We start from the raw sequence: 18,552 nt of genomic DNA, 5'->3' as shown, positions 1-18,552 counted from the left end.
CATGCAAAAATGCCCACATACACGCATATTTGGGAAATTGTCTTGCACGAGTATATTTTAAAATTCACTAACATGCGCATAAAAGCTGACAAGGTCCTATTGAAGACATATGCATGCTAGCTGTGCTCATGTAACCTCTTAAATTAGGAGCATTTTTACGTGTGGTTGATGCATTTAAAAACATATGTGCGTAAGTGTGCACACAATTAAAAATTATAGTGAAACCTCACTCACACACTGATATTCACATGTATGGTTGCACGCACGCTTATTTTAAAATTGGCCTACAAGGAAGCAGTACAGTATAGTGTCAAATTATATAAATGAAACAATAGCTGGATCTGGGGGTTATCAAATCTGGTGATCTTAAGGTGGATACGGTTGGAAAAGCCAGGAAAATGCTTGGGTGCATAAGAAGAATAATGGTCAACAGAAAAAAGGAGATGGTATTGCCCCATATGTAGTATGTCCCTGATGTGACTTAATTTGGAATTTATGAACAGTTCTGGAAACCATACCTTCAAAAAGATATAAACCAGATGGAGTCGGTCCAGAGGGTGGCTATTAAAATGGTCAGTGATCTTCACTATAAAGTATATAGGGCAATTTAAAGATCTAAATATGTATTTATTTATTTATTTATTTAGAAACTTTTATATACCGGTATTAGTGGGGACATCATACCGGTTCACATAATAACTGAAAGACTGGAGGAGAACCAGGATATGGGAGATTTCACTTTGTTACATGTATTATCTATATACAATTCTGCCTTCTAAGCGCAAACCTGCCCGAGGTGGTGTACAACAATATAAAACCATATAAAATACAAATTCATGCATTCAAAACATAAAACAAATAAAACTCAAACACCCGCAACCCATTTCTGCCATGCACCCCTGAAAAGCCACTTTTATCACCATAGATTACCATAGCTATTTAATTGCCTTACATACTGAACCACATGAAAACCCTACCAGCTTATCCACAAGGGAAAAACCATGTCTTTACCTTTTCTTCTAAATGTTATATAATTTACTTCCAATCTAATATCCAAGAGAGCAGTGTTCCATAGCTCAGGATCAGCAAATAAAAACACTCTTAATGGCATGCTATATTTTTCATCTCTAATATTGAGGAGATCTGCCACAATCAAGGCCAGCGGGCCCATTAGGTGTACTATGTAGCCACCTAGGGTGCAGGAAGTGGGCGGGGCACTTTAGCCCGATGTGAGGGCAGCAGTGTTGCAATTGAACGCAGCTGGAGATGCGAGGTGGAGGAGATTTTCTATGCGAATGTAGGTGGAGCTAGGTTATGTGCAATATGGGGCGGGGATAGAGAGAGAGAGAGAACGCGGTGTTGACTTCACTGCCTAGGGCGGCTGGACACCCTTCCACCGGCCCTGGCCACAATACTCCCTGAGATGAATTAAGGTTGCCTCTTGGAAAGTACCAGTTTATAAGCCTCTTGGGAGGTACAAGACCCCGCATTTTTTGTTACACGAAAGATCATAGTCATGATCTTAAATTTCACCCGTTCTTCCACTGGAAACCAATGGAGTCTGTGCAACAAAGGCGCTGCACTATATTTCTGAGTCTGCCTGAATATCACAGAAGCCGACATGTCCTGTGTTACAGGATGGACCATCTTGGGTTTTTTCTGCTGTCATTTACTATGTTGCTATATTAATGTAAACATTGGATTCTTTTCTCGAGAAGAGAAAAAAATAAACCATTGCAATAATCCAGTAACTATAGCATTAAAACCTGTACCAGCATTTAAAAAGCAGATGCATCCAGTAAAGAGTACAACATTCGTACCTGCCTAAATTTAAAAAATGTTCTCTGTACTATCCCAGGTATATGGGAATCTAGGTAAAAAAAAATTATCCAGTTGAACACATCTAAGCCCTTTAAATAATTCAAGGTATGAATGCACAGGAAGCAGCCCTATTTAAATGGAAAGGAGGCTCTGAAATGAGGGGATTATAGGATGAGGGTGAAAGGGATAGACTCAGGAATAATCTAAGGATATATTTCTTTACTGAAAGGATGGAGGATGCTTGGAATGGAGATGGTGGAGACAAAGACAATATTGGAATTCAAGAAAGCATGGGACAAGCACAGGGGATCTTTGAAGAAGTGATAGGGGTTATAAAGCTGAGCAGTTGGTATGGATGGGCAGATTAGATACAGGCCGTATGGTCTTTTTCTGCTGTCATACTTCTATGTTTCCAGGTTAAATTATTTGTTTCTGACATATGTCATAAGTGACTGAGAAACAAAGGCCTAAGGAGCTATCTCATACCTTATTGCTATGAAAACTGAAATTATTTGGCAATTATTTAACAGCTAGAATCCTCATTTGAGGAATAAAAGGCTAAAGTATTAAGAAAATAATGACCCCAAATGTTGTTGGTTCTGCATTTTTTTCCTTTTGATTGCTCTGTTGCACTTTCAGTGGTCTAAAGTAAGTACTAAAAGCACAGATTAACTGATTTCACCAGTAATGAGATTAGAAAGCTTTTAGAGACAGAGGACAACACATGGATCAGACACATGCCTCTTTTTTTTTTACCTCAGATTTTTGTCAAAGGATCATTAATGTCACTTAGAGGCATGTTCTACTGAGCTGAGGTGCTGCTTCCATCTGTCTCTGTGCTTAAAATAGAGAAGATAAATAATAGAAGGAATGTTGGACAAAGAGTGGACAAAGTTCTGAGTCTTGTTAACTTCTGTAAAAGTAGGGTATGTGAAAATTTGAAAAGATTATTCTAAAAAATAAAATTAATTCTATATTATTCTACAAAAGCATTTCATGATTTAGCAAATCTTAAAGTGCAACCTGATAATAGTCCTATGTTACTAAAGTAATTTAGAAAAAGCTGAAAAAAACTATACTTGAAAGCAGTTAAGATATTCATCTATCCCCAAATCCAGGGACATGAATAGATGTCATTTCTGTTATTGCCTGACTTTTTAGGCTGCCTACATTTTGAAAGTAAAGCAGATGTACCTGCACGTGCCTAGAAAGTAAGGAGTGAATTTTTGAAAGTGTATACGTGCACAAAATGCTGTTTTCCATATGTATATTGCCCTTTTGAAAATGACCCTGGGGTTGGTACACATAAAAGTACATGCGGAAGTAATATCACGCATACTTTCATATGCCCTTGAAAAAGGCGTTCCTGTAGGTGGAGTTAAGGCAGAGAAAGCATTTATGCGTAGATTTTCCAAGCCATATATTCATCAAATCGCAATGTTTGTTTGCAGGAGGGTCCCAATATCGTAGGGATTGTCACCGTGATAGTAGGAGCACCACCGAAAATGCATTGCGTCTGTATGGCGCATTCTTTTGTGTTGCGGCCAAACACCTCGACACAAAAGAACACTGCGAGAGGCCCTTTAATGTGCTGGTGGCCCCAAACTCATGGGACTGCCATCGTCTTCAAGGGCCACTGGCCCCCCCAATAAACAAATGTGGCCAAATGGGAGGTTGAGCAGGGGTCACTTCTGACCCCCAATTCAACCCAGGGCCGCTGGTCGAGGTGGCCCCCAACTCCAAAAAATGAAAAATAAGTGCAAATGTGTGGACAATGGCGGCAGCAGAGGTGGTGCCTCCAAAGTCTAACTCCTGCCCCCTTGCCCCCCTGAAGGCTTGGTGCCCCCAGAAGGCTCAGTCCACCCACTCCAAGCCTCCTGAAGTGTCAATCCATGTACCAACTGGAATGGGTGTGAGGATACAGCTGTCCCTCATGTGGGATCCAGGATAAAGCTCTGGAAGTGGTGGGGGTGGGTGGATTGACACTTTGGCGGGGGCTGGGGGTATGGGGGTCCATGCGCCTTTGGCAGGGGCCAAGGTAGTGGGGAGTGGGTGGATTGGGCCTTCATGGGGGCTGGGCAGCAGGGGATTAGACTTCTGGGGGGCTCCACCACTGCTGTGTGCATATTTTCACTTATATTTCATTTTTGGGGAGTTGGGGCCACCTTAACTGGTGGCCCTGGCTTGAAACAGGGTCAGCACTGACCTCCGCTCAACCTCCCCATTTGGCTGCAGTTTATTTATTTATTTTTTTACGGTTGCTTGAAATGTGTGACGGGAGCCTCCAGATCCACATTGGGTCTGAGGCCTCCCGCCACACATCTAATGCTTCTCTAGGAGGTGTTATTTTATCGTGACTGACAACCTTCATGGTCAACCAAGATAACATATTAGCATCAAATTGCTTAATAATGACCTTCTTTACATACATTTGCATTATTCATGCATGCACTTCACATGCAAAGAGGGTCGTTGTAATAGGGAAGGGTATCTAGGTGGGGAGATGCAAAGTATCACATATATCACGCGATATACACAATATAATGCCTGTTAAAGCCCTAACACAGCTTGATGAATGACCCAGCAAAATTGAAAACATTCTCTTAAATGTGCCTACACCCATGCAGATGTAAATGTGTGTGTGTGTGCATACTGCAGTAGAGTTTGCATGTGTCTGCTAATTTTGAAAGCAGGCTTATGCGCATAAATCTACTTTGAAAATTCTGACTCAATTAGTTAGCATGTATTTGTACACGCTGACTTCAGCTCTAAGCACTATGTTATAACATTGTGCTCCCTCTATTTTTTTTTTCAGACATTTTGCAAACAATTCTCTTTCCCTTCTTTCAGCACAAAAGCAGTTGAATTAGCACATGTTTAAAACTTGTGAGCAGTAGCCCCAGCTGCCAAGGCTTCAATCCTAGCTACTGTCAATTCAATGCATATTTTGCATACATTCATAAGTCAATCATTTTCAACATTTTTTATCTAAAGTGGATATCTCACATTTACTGACCTCATGTTTGGATCTGAAGTGGCCGAACAGCATTTAGACTGTTACACTTAAGAGGTTATCTTGGGAATTTAAATATCAATAGGTGAACAGTATGTGAGTTGATGTGATTACTCAAGGAAGGGAGGAGGAAAGATAATGGGAGAGAAGCACGTGTTTTTTTTTTTTTTTTTTAAAGAAGTTGAAATGCAATGTAGGGGAATAGAGCTAAATTGCAAAAATATAGCAAGAATCAGACATTGCCACTGATCCTGCCACAATCCTCATCCTCTTACTTTGTAAATTTCAAAGCTTGTTTAATTCTTTTTAGGCTTTTAGATTGTCTAATTTAATTAACAGTACTCTTGGTACACTCACAGCAAGTGACCGTCTCTGCCACACAGGGGATCTATTCCCTTGGATCTGTAAAGAGAATGTCCTTGGTATATATGCAGATTCTACTTATTTGTATTTACATAGAAGATATATGGGCATATATTGGACATGTTAACATATGCATAAAGGCTATGAGCAGTAGCACCAACCATCAAGGTTTCAATCCTTCTTTTGAAAAATGTAGGGATATGGTTTAAGGTTAGACTTTCATGGATAACATCTAATGAAAATTTTGGCTCAGAAGTAAAAGCATCAAATTAATGTAGACATATGAAAAATTAGTGTCAAAGTCTGCTGAAGTGTGGAAGAAAAAATGCAAAATCAGTGGGTCATTAGTTTCTCTTGAAAAATCAAGGTGATCGAAAGTACTTTTTTGCAAAATAGCTTGCAAGAATGAAAACACGCCCTGTTTTTATACATTTTAATGTTGGTGGGATGTTCACACACATTTTAATTTTTACCATTCTGAACTTTTAAGTTTTCCAGTGAAATTATAGGTGAGATAAAATTAAAATATGGTAGCTCACGACTGTTCAAAGAAGCAAACCATTGGGTGGAAAGTGTATTTCTCATAAATAGGCTAAATCCCTTCTCTATCCCATTGCACATATTCATGGATTCTGCAGTGCTCATCTGTAAAGTGATTGACGGGCAATTCTCACTGCATTAGAGTTGCCTTTTTTGAAAATACTGCCCTGTAGCATGACATCTTCTTTTCTGAATTTGTGCCGGGGCCCCAAATTGCAGTCAGACTTCATCTTTGACTGTGAAAGTAGAGTAGATGTTAGGAGCAATCAGAACTGACAAGGCTGTTGACTTAAATAAACCTTGTTTTCTGAAATGAAGCAGCCACTGAAAAAGTTCTTGATTTATTTGGGTTATCAGCCTTCTTGTCATTTCTTTTTTCTGCTCCTACAACCACATACAGGGATACAAAGTCCATGCTTGAGGCCCAGAACAGCCCAAGTGGAGTTATCATAACATGCGCTAGCACTTTGGGAAGGAGCAAAGGGAGAGCAGCAGTTTCAGCGTCAATTACTGTACTTCATAACTGGGCATCCCAAAATTCTTTCTGCTCCAAGAAAAAAAGGTAACTCAGGATATTATGTTTCTCTTTAGCTAAATCTAAAAGTTGATAACTTTTCCTTTCACAGAAAGCTGCATTTGCACTACTGTTGAGCTGAATATCAGATGTACATTTGATTTCATCCTCTTTTCATCTGCAGAGCACATCAACAAGGAAGCCCATCACAGTCACCTCCTGCAGACTCGTCCTTCAGCAGTCGTAGGGGAAGACAGCTGCCACAGGTTCCAGTAAGAAGCAATAGTGTAGAACAAGGTATCAAAGGAAGAGCAATGAGCAACTTTTTACATCTTGGGTTTGATTCTTTATACTTCATTGGAATACTTTGGTTGACTTTCCTAATGAAAGTCTGAGTGATCAACTGTTTATAATCAATGATTGAATATATGGTAGCCATCACATGGCATGAAGGGAGGTAAAGGATAATTCAATTTACCTTAACAAGCTAAAATACTAGTTTGTTCTAAAATGTTTGAGTTATTTTCCGTAAATTTGTTTCAGACCCCATATCAAGCTTTGCAATGCCCAATTTTAAGCTCTGGTTTGTGCTCATTAATCATGGATACCTGCATCTAGTCTCTTCCCTCAAATGTTGGTATCTGAAACATCTAACAGTAGAAGTCAATTCAGCCTGACTTTATGTGGATGAAATCATTATTATATCAAAACGTTTATATAGCTCTTATTGCGTTGCCAATTTGTTCATGTTATTAAGGTTATGTCTAACTTCTGCTACCTGACTGGAGTTTTGCTGCTTTTCCCAATTAAACTGAATGCTCTTACAGTAGGGACTTCAGGGAAGTTTTTGGAACATATAAGAAGACCTTTAACAGGTTTAAATTGTGTAATCAGAGATTTCTTGGGGTCTCGCCTTATCCCGTAGCCCCTTACCACCTAGTAGAGCATGAGTTTCTGCATGTAGGCCGGTCCCTTAATCTTTAGCGAGCAAGCAGGTCCCTATGCTATCATGCTGTTTGCTTATTTCTGTATGTCTGGATATTCCTTTGTCATGTGCTTGCATCTTCAAAACTGATACCATCCTGTGTTCTGCCTGTAGTCTCTGCAAATCTTATGCCAAGTATTATATGCTAAATATTCTTAGCTAATGGTTGTAGTCTTCTGCTTGTATTTCTACAAGTCACTTATTCAAAGTCTTTTAGTCATAGGCATATATGAGCTATAGAAGAGATGACAGATAGACACAGGCACAAAAATATTTGTCAATGAACCTCCGAATAGAAGCTCTCTCAAAATAGGAAATTAACACATGCAATAATAGGAGAGAGCCTCCCCGCTTATGGGCGGATTTTAAATGCCCTGCTCACGTAAATTCGCCCAGATTTACGCGAGCAGGGCCCTCGCGCGCCGGTGCGCCTATTTTGCATAGGCCGCCGGCGCGCGCAGAACCCCGGGACGCGCGTAAGTCCCGGGGTTTTTTAGGGGGCGTGTCGGGGGCGTGTCGGGGCGGGGGCCGAACGACGCGGCATTTTGGGGGCGGGACTCGGCGTTTCGGGGGCGGGCCCGGGGCGTTCCGGGGGTGTGGCCACGCCCTCCAGAACCGCCTCCGGGTCAGGTCTCGGCACGCCAGCAGCCCGCTGGCGTGCGTGGATTTACGTCTCCCTCCGGGAGGCGTAAATCCATGGATAAAGGTAGGGGGGGTTTAGATAGGGCCGGGGGGTGGGTTAGGTAGGGGAAGGGAGGGGAAGGTGAGGGGAGGGCGAAAGAAAGTTCCCTCCGAGGCCGCTCCGATTTCGGAGCGGTCTCGGAGGAAATGGAGGCAGGCTGCGCGGCTCGGCGCGCGCCGGCTGCCCAAAATCGGCAGCCTTGCGCGCGCCGATCCAGGATTTTATAAGATACGCGCGGCTACGCATGTATATTATAAAATACAGCGTACTTTTGTTTGCGCCTGGTGCGCCAACAAAAGTACGCGATCGTGCTTTTTAAAAAAATCTACCCCTCAGTGTAACCCAAAATCACAATAAAAAAGGCTAAAAATTGGAGTGAAAATGGCTAATTCATAGCTTTCTCATCATTTGTATTCATAATTAGCCCCTCACAAAAAGTACTCAAAATGTTTTCAAAATTTGTTTTGCATTTGTGAAACATTAAATATAATATTTAAAAAGTGCCCACATTAGCGTTGCCACCTGCCGATCTTAAAACATCTTGCACTGGAACTAGTTACCAATGAATTAGCTGTTTCTTGCATTTAGAACAGTCTCTACAAAGAAAAACTGTATCTTTGAATGTGACATTAATGCTAAAATAAAAGCATTGTATACAACACTTCAAACTGGCCAGCACTATTTTATTGTGATTTTGGTTAAGCACTAAGAGGGGAGACTCACTCCTATTGTACATGGTAGTCACCTTAGACATTCCATTAACGCCCTTTACTAACCAAAGACATGTCTACAAATTACCACTTGCCCTAATAGACTTATATGCACCTTCATTTGTTTCTAGGAGTACTTAGAGTGAATTATGTTTTCTCCTGCCTGAAACGGGCATTGTACAGTCATGCAGCTCCCCATTATGGGAAAACTTTTTAACCTTTTTAAAACTTTTATTCTCTACAAAAACAGGACAGTAGGCTGCAGTATATGTTCTTCTATGTTAGCAGCTCATCTTAATGACATGTGAATGAGTTTTACATTAATTTACTTGCATTAAAGTTAGCACATTAACACAGACATTGTCACAAAAACTTAGCTATACCTCTATGAGGTGCGTTTAAGTTTTTTGTATTAATGAGCCTGTGTTCACTTTTGCACATCTTAATGCATGTTATTTTTCTGTGTGCTACTAGATAATGGGCGTAGTAGCACTCTACATATGGTATATATGTTTTGCAATCCCCATACTTCATACATGTGTAGAGATCTCGGAATAGAAATTAAAAGAAAGAAAAAAAGAAAGAATCTCCATTAGTAACGAGCCCCAGTTTAGGACCATCTCTGCAGCAACATTGTAGGTTGCTGCAGAGATGGGCTCCTGCCTGCTCAAGGGCAGCTGACACTTAACGTCAGTGTGGCTTTTTTGTTCTGGAAGTTGAAGAAGAAGGATCTGTTTTGTTGGTTCCCCTATTCCTATTCAGCTTGAACTTAGGCATCTGACTGAATAGGGTAAGAAGTGAACAACACAGTTCTGGCTCATACCCTGTGACTTTTGTACTGTGTGTCAGTGATTTCTTAAAGTATTATTTATTTATTTATGTTCACATTTTATGCTCCATGATTTGTGGGGGTTTTTTTGGTTCCCCTAATCCTGTGTGGAATGTGTCCCTGTGCTGTTTGGGGCTAAGAAGAAACCAAACCACTTCTCTGTGCTTTGAGACCTTTAGAGTTTTTGTGAAATTTTGCTTCAGGAGGAAGATGTTCTGCCCTCCCTTCTTGCCCAAGAGAGAAGTGGAGAAAGAAGAGGATTTGAATTACCTGCTGTTTAAGTTTTGGGGATTTTTCAATATAATGAGGTGGAGAACTGGGATTTTATGGACATCTGAAAGAAATAGGAGAGACTGGAGAACCCTTACAGGAGTCTGTATCCTGGAAGATCAGGCCTCAGATGAATGGAGTTTGTGGAGTCGAGCAGTAGACCACATGTATATTTGGAAAGAGTGAACCATTGAAATAGGTGATTTCATACTGCTCTGGGCACCTTGATTTTCTACCTCCTGGGAGAAAGATGCCCTAAGATCAATGCCAAGGGACACATATACAAACTGAGATGGAATTGAATTTGGGATGATTATGGATGTACTAAGTGAAAGTGTATTGGGTGCCAACTGATTAACATTGACCAAATATCACAGTAAACTTTTAATTTTGGAACACCCAGTCAGAGTGTGCACTTTGAATTGTTTTGACACATAAACTCACAAGAACTTAAACACAGAGCATGCACCTTATAGACGGGGTCGTTCATCAAATCATGTTAGGATCTTATTGCAGGCGTTAGAGCCCTAACGCCCATGATAATGCCATAATGCATGCATTGTTTATCGCATTGAGAGATGCGTATGCAAATGTGTAAAATTTTGCCAAAAGGAGGAGTTTATGAAAATGATGTGCAATATACTCAAACCAGGATTTGCAATATTTATCACAAATCCTGTTTTAGAGAGAGCGAGAGAGAGAACCTCTGGGGTGGCACACATACTAGTCAACTATTTATACCACTGTAGGAGGGTCAACTAGTTTCTCACAGTGAGGTTTTGGTGGTGATGGTCTAGGGTTTGGGGGGCAGTTTTACATGCACAGTCAGATGTACGAACAGCACAGTACACATCAGTGAAGAAATGTTGTGATTTGGAGTGAGGAAAGGTACACAAAGATGAGGTTTTGCAATGTATTCTCGTCCTAGCTTGATATATCTACCTTATCATATACATAACAATATCAGCTGCCAACATTCCAAGCAATAAGTTATTTTCTCAACTAGTTGTCAGCCATATGATGATTGTGGTATCCTAGCCAGATGTCTGAATTTTCCTCATTTGTATTCCTCCCTAACCCACTTTGAATTGTTAAACAATAATATATTAGGAAGATGTAAATTAATAGTACATTAAGAAGTGTAGATTGGAGTCAAATATGAGGTTGCAGAACTGTGCAAAGGAGAGATGTTTCTGAAAGGAATATTCTTCTTCGATGTTCAGTATAAGAAAATTAAAGCAATGCAAAGTATGCAGTAGAGGTAAGATTATTTTATTATATTGTTTTACTAGTGAAATGATTTCAGCCTTACCAAATTTCTGTAGAATAATCTTTGCTACTATAGCGTATACATATGCTTTTTTCATTACCAAATATTATAGATTTCTATTTTTATATTTTCATGCATATTCGCTTAATTCCTGTGGAGTTGGTATATATAAACCTATTTTAAGCAATTCAATTGATGTAGTGTGATGATTGAGTGTAGGCAAGTGTTCAATTCCAGATGTTGCTGAAATCAAGAGAGTTGTTCTGCATATTGGAAAAAAAAGATATTGAGGCTCTTGCATATTGTAATGAAGCTGATAATGTGTTAGAGATGTGCATTCATTTCAAATGAATGTAGTTTTTGTAAGGAGAAAGTCAGTTTTTGGTTTGTTACGAATGGAAGAAACAGAAAATCAACATACATGAAAATATCCATGAATTTTCAGATATTTTGGGGTCATTACCAAAAACAAAAGGGTATCCCTGGACATCCCTGGACCTGCCCCTCACAAGTAAACTGGGGCCAGGGCTTCCCTGGCCCCCATGTACTACTTCTATGAGGTCTTCAATGTAGAAAGGGGCAGGAACGCTCCTCGGTCGCTCCTGACGCAGTATGGTGCCCACTGGTCGCAAAGCCAGTACCATTTTTGTTGTATGGCCATACAATAAAAAGGCGCCAACTGGCCCTGAGTCGTGTGCCATTTTGTTTAGCAACCCTATCCTTTCTAACCATTGGTGTCAGCCTCAGGGTCAACCTTTGCCATTCTGCATAAGGAGCCAGCAGAGCAGAAGTGACTAGGGATCGGTCCTTCCCCATTAAACATTGAATAAGACCCCGTGGAAGGGGTAATTGGGGCCTAGGGTGGCCAGATTCAAGATCAATTATAGGGGGTATGGCAGGGGTAGAATGGGGGAGCAAAGAGGCCTGGACTCAGCTCAGGCAACAATAGCGGAGGGCCAGTCCAGGAAAGCACTGTTTTAGGTTTTTTTTCTTTTTTGGGGTTTTAAAATGTAATGTTTATTTTGGTTTGGCAAACAAACAAAATCAACATAAACATTTGAAGTTGAATTTTAAAAGCTAGACACGTGCCAAAATCGGGATATGTGCGCCCATCTAGCACTTGTGTGTATCCACCCAATTTTATAAGCTTCCCACAATTGCACACAAGTACCAAATCGAAAATATCTCACATCAGGGAAAAAGGGGTGGAATGTGGGCAGGGCATGGGCATTTACTCTTTGCATAGGCCATTCTAAGTCTATGAAGTTAATATTCAGCATATGGAGAAGCAGCTCATATAAGATTCTTGTACAATATTTGTTTATGTTTCCAAATATCTGTTTTGCTGTTAATATGTCAAAGCATAACATATCTCCCCCAAAAAAATCAAAAGATGTCATCAGTACCTTCATACCAGGCTTTGCAATGATATTTTTTGTATAGAGTGGTAGATTGGTGTGTGGTATAACCATGAGGAATACCCTTTTGCAGACCATAATGTTGGTTTATTAATGGTGCAATAAAATAACTTAAATATACAGTTTACCTTGGAATCCATAGCTGTTTCTTTTTCAGGTTTATTGTACAGCTCAGCCATAATTATAAAATCAAAATGTAAGCAAATACAGCATATGCAAGCTAAGGACTGCAAATGCCCATATTCCAAAAACTTCCATATTTTACTGAATTATTAATGTAAGTGCTGCAGAGGAGCACCTCTGACACTCATGCAGCATTTTCAGTAATGTTTCAATAAATACAATCTGTTATGCCTGCCGGTACACTTTCTAGGCATGCATAACACGGTGCTTGTTTATATAAACGTCTTTGAGTTGCATTCATTGTCATTATAGACGTCTCCTGAGTGGTGATATTTTGGTGGAAATTTATGCTAACTAATATTTGATTGGAATAAAGCCAAGCGTAGACCCTTCTGACATAAGGACTTTGTATTGTACTTGAGATTAATATAAACAGTTGTGGGAGAAAAAGATAGGATGCAATTTGGGTTCCTTTGTACAGGGCATTTGATTTTTTTTCCTTTCATTGCCAATACCTGTTGTGATCCTGGTAGGGTCACGGCTATACAACTATTGATTCTACAGACAAAAATTTAAGGGCTATTCGAGCACATTTACAGATATATAAACTTACTACTTGTTGCATAAACATCTTCTTGAAAGAAACGGGTTGCAAATGATAGATAAGACCGGATGGCTTGGTTGCACCGAGCATGTCGTCAAAAGGCTTGCTGATGTGATCCCGTTTCACTCTCAAATTTATCTTACAATTTTACACATTTAAAACGAACCTGAAGGATGGTGAAAGACCTTAAAATAGTATTAGCTGGAGACGATACATTTTGTGTGTGAGTGATTGATTCTAAATTAGGGTCGCTACACTGCTCTTTGTGATTGTTTGGTGATCCTGGTAGATACATCAATTTGCTGGCAATGGAATCTGTCTTCTATTTAAGGGGGTCATTTTCAAAAGCAATTGCATGCGATCACTAAATGGGGGCGAAGTCGGGGCGGAGTCGGCCCCAGAAGAGGAGGAGTCGGGGCAGCACCGGGGCCGACGCTGCGGTGACATTGCTGGCGGCAAAAGATAAGGACCCTTATTGCCACCAGTTTCGCGCTGAATAACTGCACCTTTTATGGTATAGTTATTCGGTGCGAAAGCTGGTAACCAGTGCACTGCAGTGGTGCGATGGCTGCCGGCTTTCACAGGCCCATCCCCTGCTTTGCCCCCCGTTACCGCCAGATTTTCTAAGGTCTGTGACTTTATAAAATCCAAGCCTAAGTGGATTTGAACTGCTGAAAAATTCAAGCATGGCACTCAAAACCTTTATATGAAGTTAATTCATAGAATAGAAAAATAATGTTCTGCTGTGACTGAACCAAACCAGATCATAAAAACAAAATTATTTTTGCCTCTGTAGAATTCAATAGATTCAGCAATTAATAATATTTTTGGTCCAAGTACAGATCCCTGAGGCACTCCACTGCTTACGTTTTTCCACTGTGAAAACTGACCATTTAATCCTACTCTCTGTTTCCTGTTTTTTAACCAACTTGCAATCCACAAAAGGACATCCCCTCCTAGCACATGACTTTTTAGCTTCTTAGAAGCCTCTCATGCGGGACTTTGTTGAATGCCTTCTTAAAATCCAAATACACCACATCTACTGATTCCCCTTTGTCCACATGTTTATTCACCCCTTCAAAAAAATGTAGGAGATTTGTGAGGCAAGACTTCCCTTGGGTAAATCCATGTTGGCTGTGTTCCATTAAACCATGTCTATCTAAATGTTTTATGATTTTATTCTTTATAACATTTTCCACGATTTTTCCTGGCACTGAAGTCAGGCTCACCGATTTATAGTTTCCTGGATCACCCCTGGATCCCTTTTTAAATAAAGGGCTTATATTGGCCATCTTCCAATCTTCAGGTACATCAGATGATTTAATGATAGGTTACAAATTAATTGAAATAGGTCTGAAATTTCATTTTTTAATTCTTTCAGAACCCTAGGATGTATACCATCCAGTCCAGTTGATTTACTACTTTTCAATTTGTTAATTAGGCCTACCACATTCTTCAAGTTCGCCATGATTTGGTACAGTTGGTCTGAATCATCACCCATGAAAACCTTCTCCGGAACGGATATCTCTCCAACATCCTCTTCAGCAAACATTTAAGCAAAGAAATTGTTTAATCTTTTTGTGATGGCCTTATCTTCTCTAAGTGCCCCTCATTCAATGGTCCAACCGACTCCCTTGCAGGCTTTCTGCTTTGGATATATTTTTAAAAGATTTTATTGTTTCTTTTTTGCCTCTATGACCAACTTCTTTTCAAATTCTCTCTTAGCCTGTCTTATCAATGTCTTTCATTTAACTTTGCAATACTTATGCTTTATCCTATTTTCATCTGATGGACCCTTCTTCCAATTTTTGAATGAAGATCTTTTGGCTAAAATAGCCTCTTACACCTCACCTTTTAACCATGCCGGTAATCGTTTTGCCTTTCTTCCACCTTTCTTAATGCATGGAATACATCTGGTCTGTGCTTCTAGGATGGTATTTTTTAACAATGTCCATGCCAGTTGCACACTTTTTACCTTTATAGCTATACGTTTCAGTTTTTTTATAACTAGTTTTCTCATTTTATCAAAGTTTCCCTTTTGAAAGTTTAGCGCTTGAGCCGTGGATTTACTTACTGTCCCCCTTCCAGTCATTAATTCAAATTTGATCATATTATGATCACTATTGCCAAGCCGCCCCACAACAGTTACCTCTCTCACCAAATCCTCCGCTCCTCGGAGAATTAAATCTAAAATTGCTCCCTCTCTCGTTGACTCCTGAGCTAATTGCGCCATAAAACTGTCTTTATCTCTCTAGCATGCCCTGATGTTTCACTTACCCAGTCAATATTGGGGTAATTTAAATTTCCAATTATTTCTGCACTACCAGTTTGGTTAACTTCCCTAATTTCTCTTAGCATTTCACTGTCTGTCTCACCATCTTGGCCAGGTGGACGGTAGTATACTCCTGTCACTATTCTGTTCCCCAACACAAATGGGATTTCTATCCACAAAGATTCAATTGTGAATTTAGTCTCATGCAGGATCTTTGCTCCACCCCGCCACCAAGATGCTCATCTCTGTCATTGCGATATAATTTGTACCCCGGTATAGCACTGTCCCATTGGTTATCCTCTTTCCACCATGTCTCTGAGATGCCAATTAAGTCTTTGTCATCATTCATTGCTATACACTCTAATTCTCCCATCTTACTTCTTAGACTTCTGGCATTAGCAAACAAACATTTCAAAGTGTGGTTTTTGTTTGTATTTACATTCTGCTTTTCAGTTGACAGAGATAAATTGGAATCTTTTAGCTCAGGTGAATTTTTAATTATAGGCATTTGGACTACTTTTCTTATTATTGAAACCTCTCTGTTGGGATGCCCTAACTCTAATGCTTCATTACTATCCTTTGAAGATACCTCCCTTCGAACCATGCACTGCTGAGCGTCTGTCTGCTTTCCCCTTTGTTCTAGCCTATAATCTGCTCTATCTCCTTTTTAAAGGTTAGCACCAGCAGCCTGGTTCCTCCCTGGTTAAGATGGAGCCCATAGCTTCAGAAAAGTATCTCCTTTTCCCAAAAGGTTACCCGGTTCCTTATAAAACTGAATCCCTCTTCCTTGCACCATCGTCTCATCCATGCATTGAGACTCTGGAGCTCTGCCTGCCTCCGGGGACCTGCACGTGGAATAGGGAGCATTTCAGAGAAAACTACCCTGGAGGTTCTGGATTTCAGTTTTCTACCTAAGAGCCTAAATTTAGCTTCCAGAACCTCCCTCCCACATTTTCCCATGTCACTGGTGCCCACATGTACCACGACAGCTGGCTCCTCCCCAGCACTGTCTAAAATCCTATCTAGGTGACACGTGAGGTCCACCACCTTCACACCAGGTAGGCATGTAACCAGACATTTGTTTAAACTGCGCTAACTGCTTTTACCACATTTTTTGGCAATGAATTCTAGTGCTTAATTTTGCATTGTTTAATGGTAAGGTGAAAGAGGCAATTAAGGCCAAAAGAGCATCTTTCACAAAAAGGAAAGCAGACCCAAATGTAGAAAATAGGGAAGATCAGAAGCACTGGCAAGTCAGACATAAAATTGTAATTGAACATGCTAAGAGAGAATTTGAAAAGAAGCTTGCCATAGAAGAAAAATAAATTGTAAAAACTTTTTCAAGAATATTCGAAGAAAAATCTATGAGGGAATAATTTGGGCTGATAGATGACCGAGCAGTAGAAGGGGTGCTCTTGAAGGACAATAAAATAGCATAAAAACGAATTAATTCTTTGCTACTCTCTTAACTGAGAAGGATGTCAGGGTTATACCTACACCGGAAACAATTTTTGATGGTGCTGATTCTGAGTCACTAAACAAAATCATTGTGAAAATGAAAGATATAATACATCATATTGATAAATTAAAGAATAAAAAATCACTGATAGTGAATGGTATTTACCCCAGAGCTCTGAAAGAACTCAAACATGAAACTGCAGACCTATCATTTAAAACAGGCATTGTACCTGAAGACTGAAGGGTGGCTAATGTGATGCCAATTTTTAAAAAGGGCTCCAGGGTGATCCAGGAAAGAACTGGTGAGCCTGACGTTGGTGTCAGCAAAATGGTAGATGCTGTTCTTAGAAGCAAAATTACTAACTACATAGATAGACATGGTTTAATGGGAGAAAGTCAACATGGTTTTTGCAAAGGGAATTCTTCCTTTGCCAATTTTCTAGATTTTTTTGAAGAAGTAAATAAGCATGTGTATAAAGATGAGCCAGTCGATATAGTGTATTTGGATTTTCAGAAGACATTTGACAAATTCCCTCATGAGATACTTCTCAGAAAATTGGGAGGTCATGTGATCAGAGGCAGTGTCCTGTTGTGGATTTGTAAGTGGATGAAAAACAGGAAACAGAGGGTAGGAGTAAATGGTCAGTTATCCAAATGGAGAAAGGTCATTAATGGAGTGCCCCAGGAGTCTGTCCTGGGATCTGTGCTATTTAGAATATTCATAAATGATCTGGAGAAAGGAACGACAAGTATGATGACCAGATTTACAGATAACACAAAATTGTTTTGAGTTGTTACAACAGTGGATTATGAGGAACTACACCAGGACTTTGTGAGACTAGGAGGCCTGGTATCTAAATGGCAGATGTAATTTAATATGGACAAGTCAAAAGTAATGCACGTAGGGAAAAATAATCCCTGCTACAGGTACACAAAGCTGGGTTCCATGCTAGGGGTCACCGCTAAGGGAAAGGATCTCAGAATCCTTGTAGACAATACCTTGAAATCTTTAACTCAGTATGTGGCAGAAAGGCATTTACAATGTTAGGAATTATTTCAAAAGGAATAGAGAATAAAATTGAGAATATCTTAATGCTTTTGTATAGTTCCATGGTAAGACTGCATTTTGAGTATTTGTGCAGCTCTGGTCACCCCATCTCAAAAAGACATTGCGAACATAGAAAAGGTACAGAGAAGAGCAACAAAATGTTAAAGGGGATAAAAAAGCTCTCTTGTGGAGAAAGGCTGAACAGATTAGAGCTATTTAGTTTGGGGAAGTGACTACTAAGAGGGGATATGATTGAGATTTATAAAATCATGAGTGGGAAGGAATGGGTAAATAGGGAACGGTTATTTACCCTTATAACCAACAGTAGGACTAGGGGACAGTCCATGAAATTAGCAATTAGCAGATTTAAAACAAATCGTAGAAAGTATTTTTTCACTCTGTAGACAATCAGGCTATGGAATCTGTTGATAGATGATCTGTTCAAGGCAGCTAATACAATGGGATTCAAAAGGGGATTGGACAAGTTCCTGAAGGAAAAATCCATAAACAGTTATTAGCCAGGTAGACTTGGGAAAAAGCCAGTGCTTATTCTTGGAGACAGGATACTGGGCTCAATGGACCTTGCTCTGACCAAGCATGGCTCTTCTTATATGCTTATGGACTTATGTTCT

The 18,552-nt window shown here is 40.0% G+C and overlaps 1 protein-coding gene across 6 annotated transcripts in view; it reads left to right on the top strand.

The window, feature by feature from the left end:
* The window catches only part of RIMS1 (regulating synaptic membrane exocytosis 1), a 697,371-nt gene that overhangs the window by 392,970 nt on the left and 285,849 nt on the right, over positions 1–18,552 (top strand). For 3 of the 6 annotated variants that reach the window (XM_029595629.1, XM_029595631.1, XM_029595628.1), the window contains 2 exons: positions 6,138–6,299; positions 6,436–6,548. In XM_029595629.1, the coding sequence (XP_029451489.1) occupies positions 6,138–6,299; positions 6,436–6,548 (275 nt within the window). Of the gene's footprint in view, positions 1–6,137; positions 6,300–6,435; positions 6,549–9,660; positions 10,159–18,552 lie in introns of those variants that run through there. The other 3 variants (XM_029595632.1, XM_029595630.1, XM_029595633.1) reach the window with 2 other exon arrangements.

This window comes from Rhinatrema bivittatum, chromosome 3 (genome assembly GCF_901001135.1).
Source record: "Rhinatrema bivittatum chromosome 3, aRhiBiv1.1, whole genome shotgun sequence".
Classification (NCBI taxonomy): domain Eukaryota; kingdom Metazoa; phylum Chordata; class Amphibia; order Gymnophiona; family Rhinatrematidae; genus Rhinatrema; species Rhinatrema bivittatum.
This window is presented reverse-complemented; position numbering and strand designations above follow the sequence as displayed.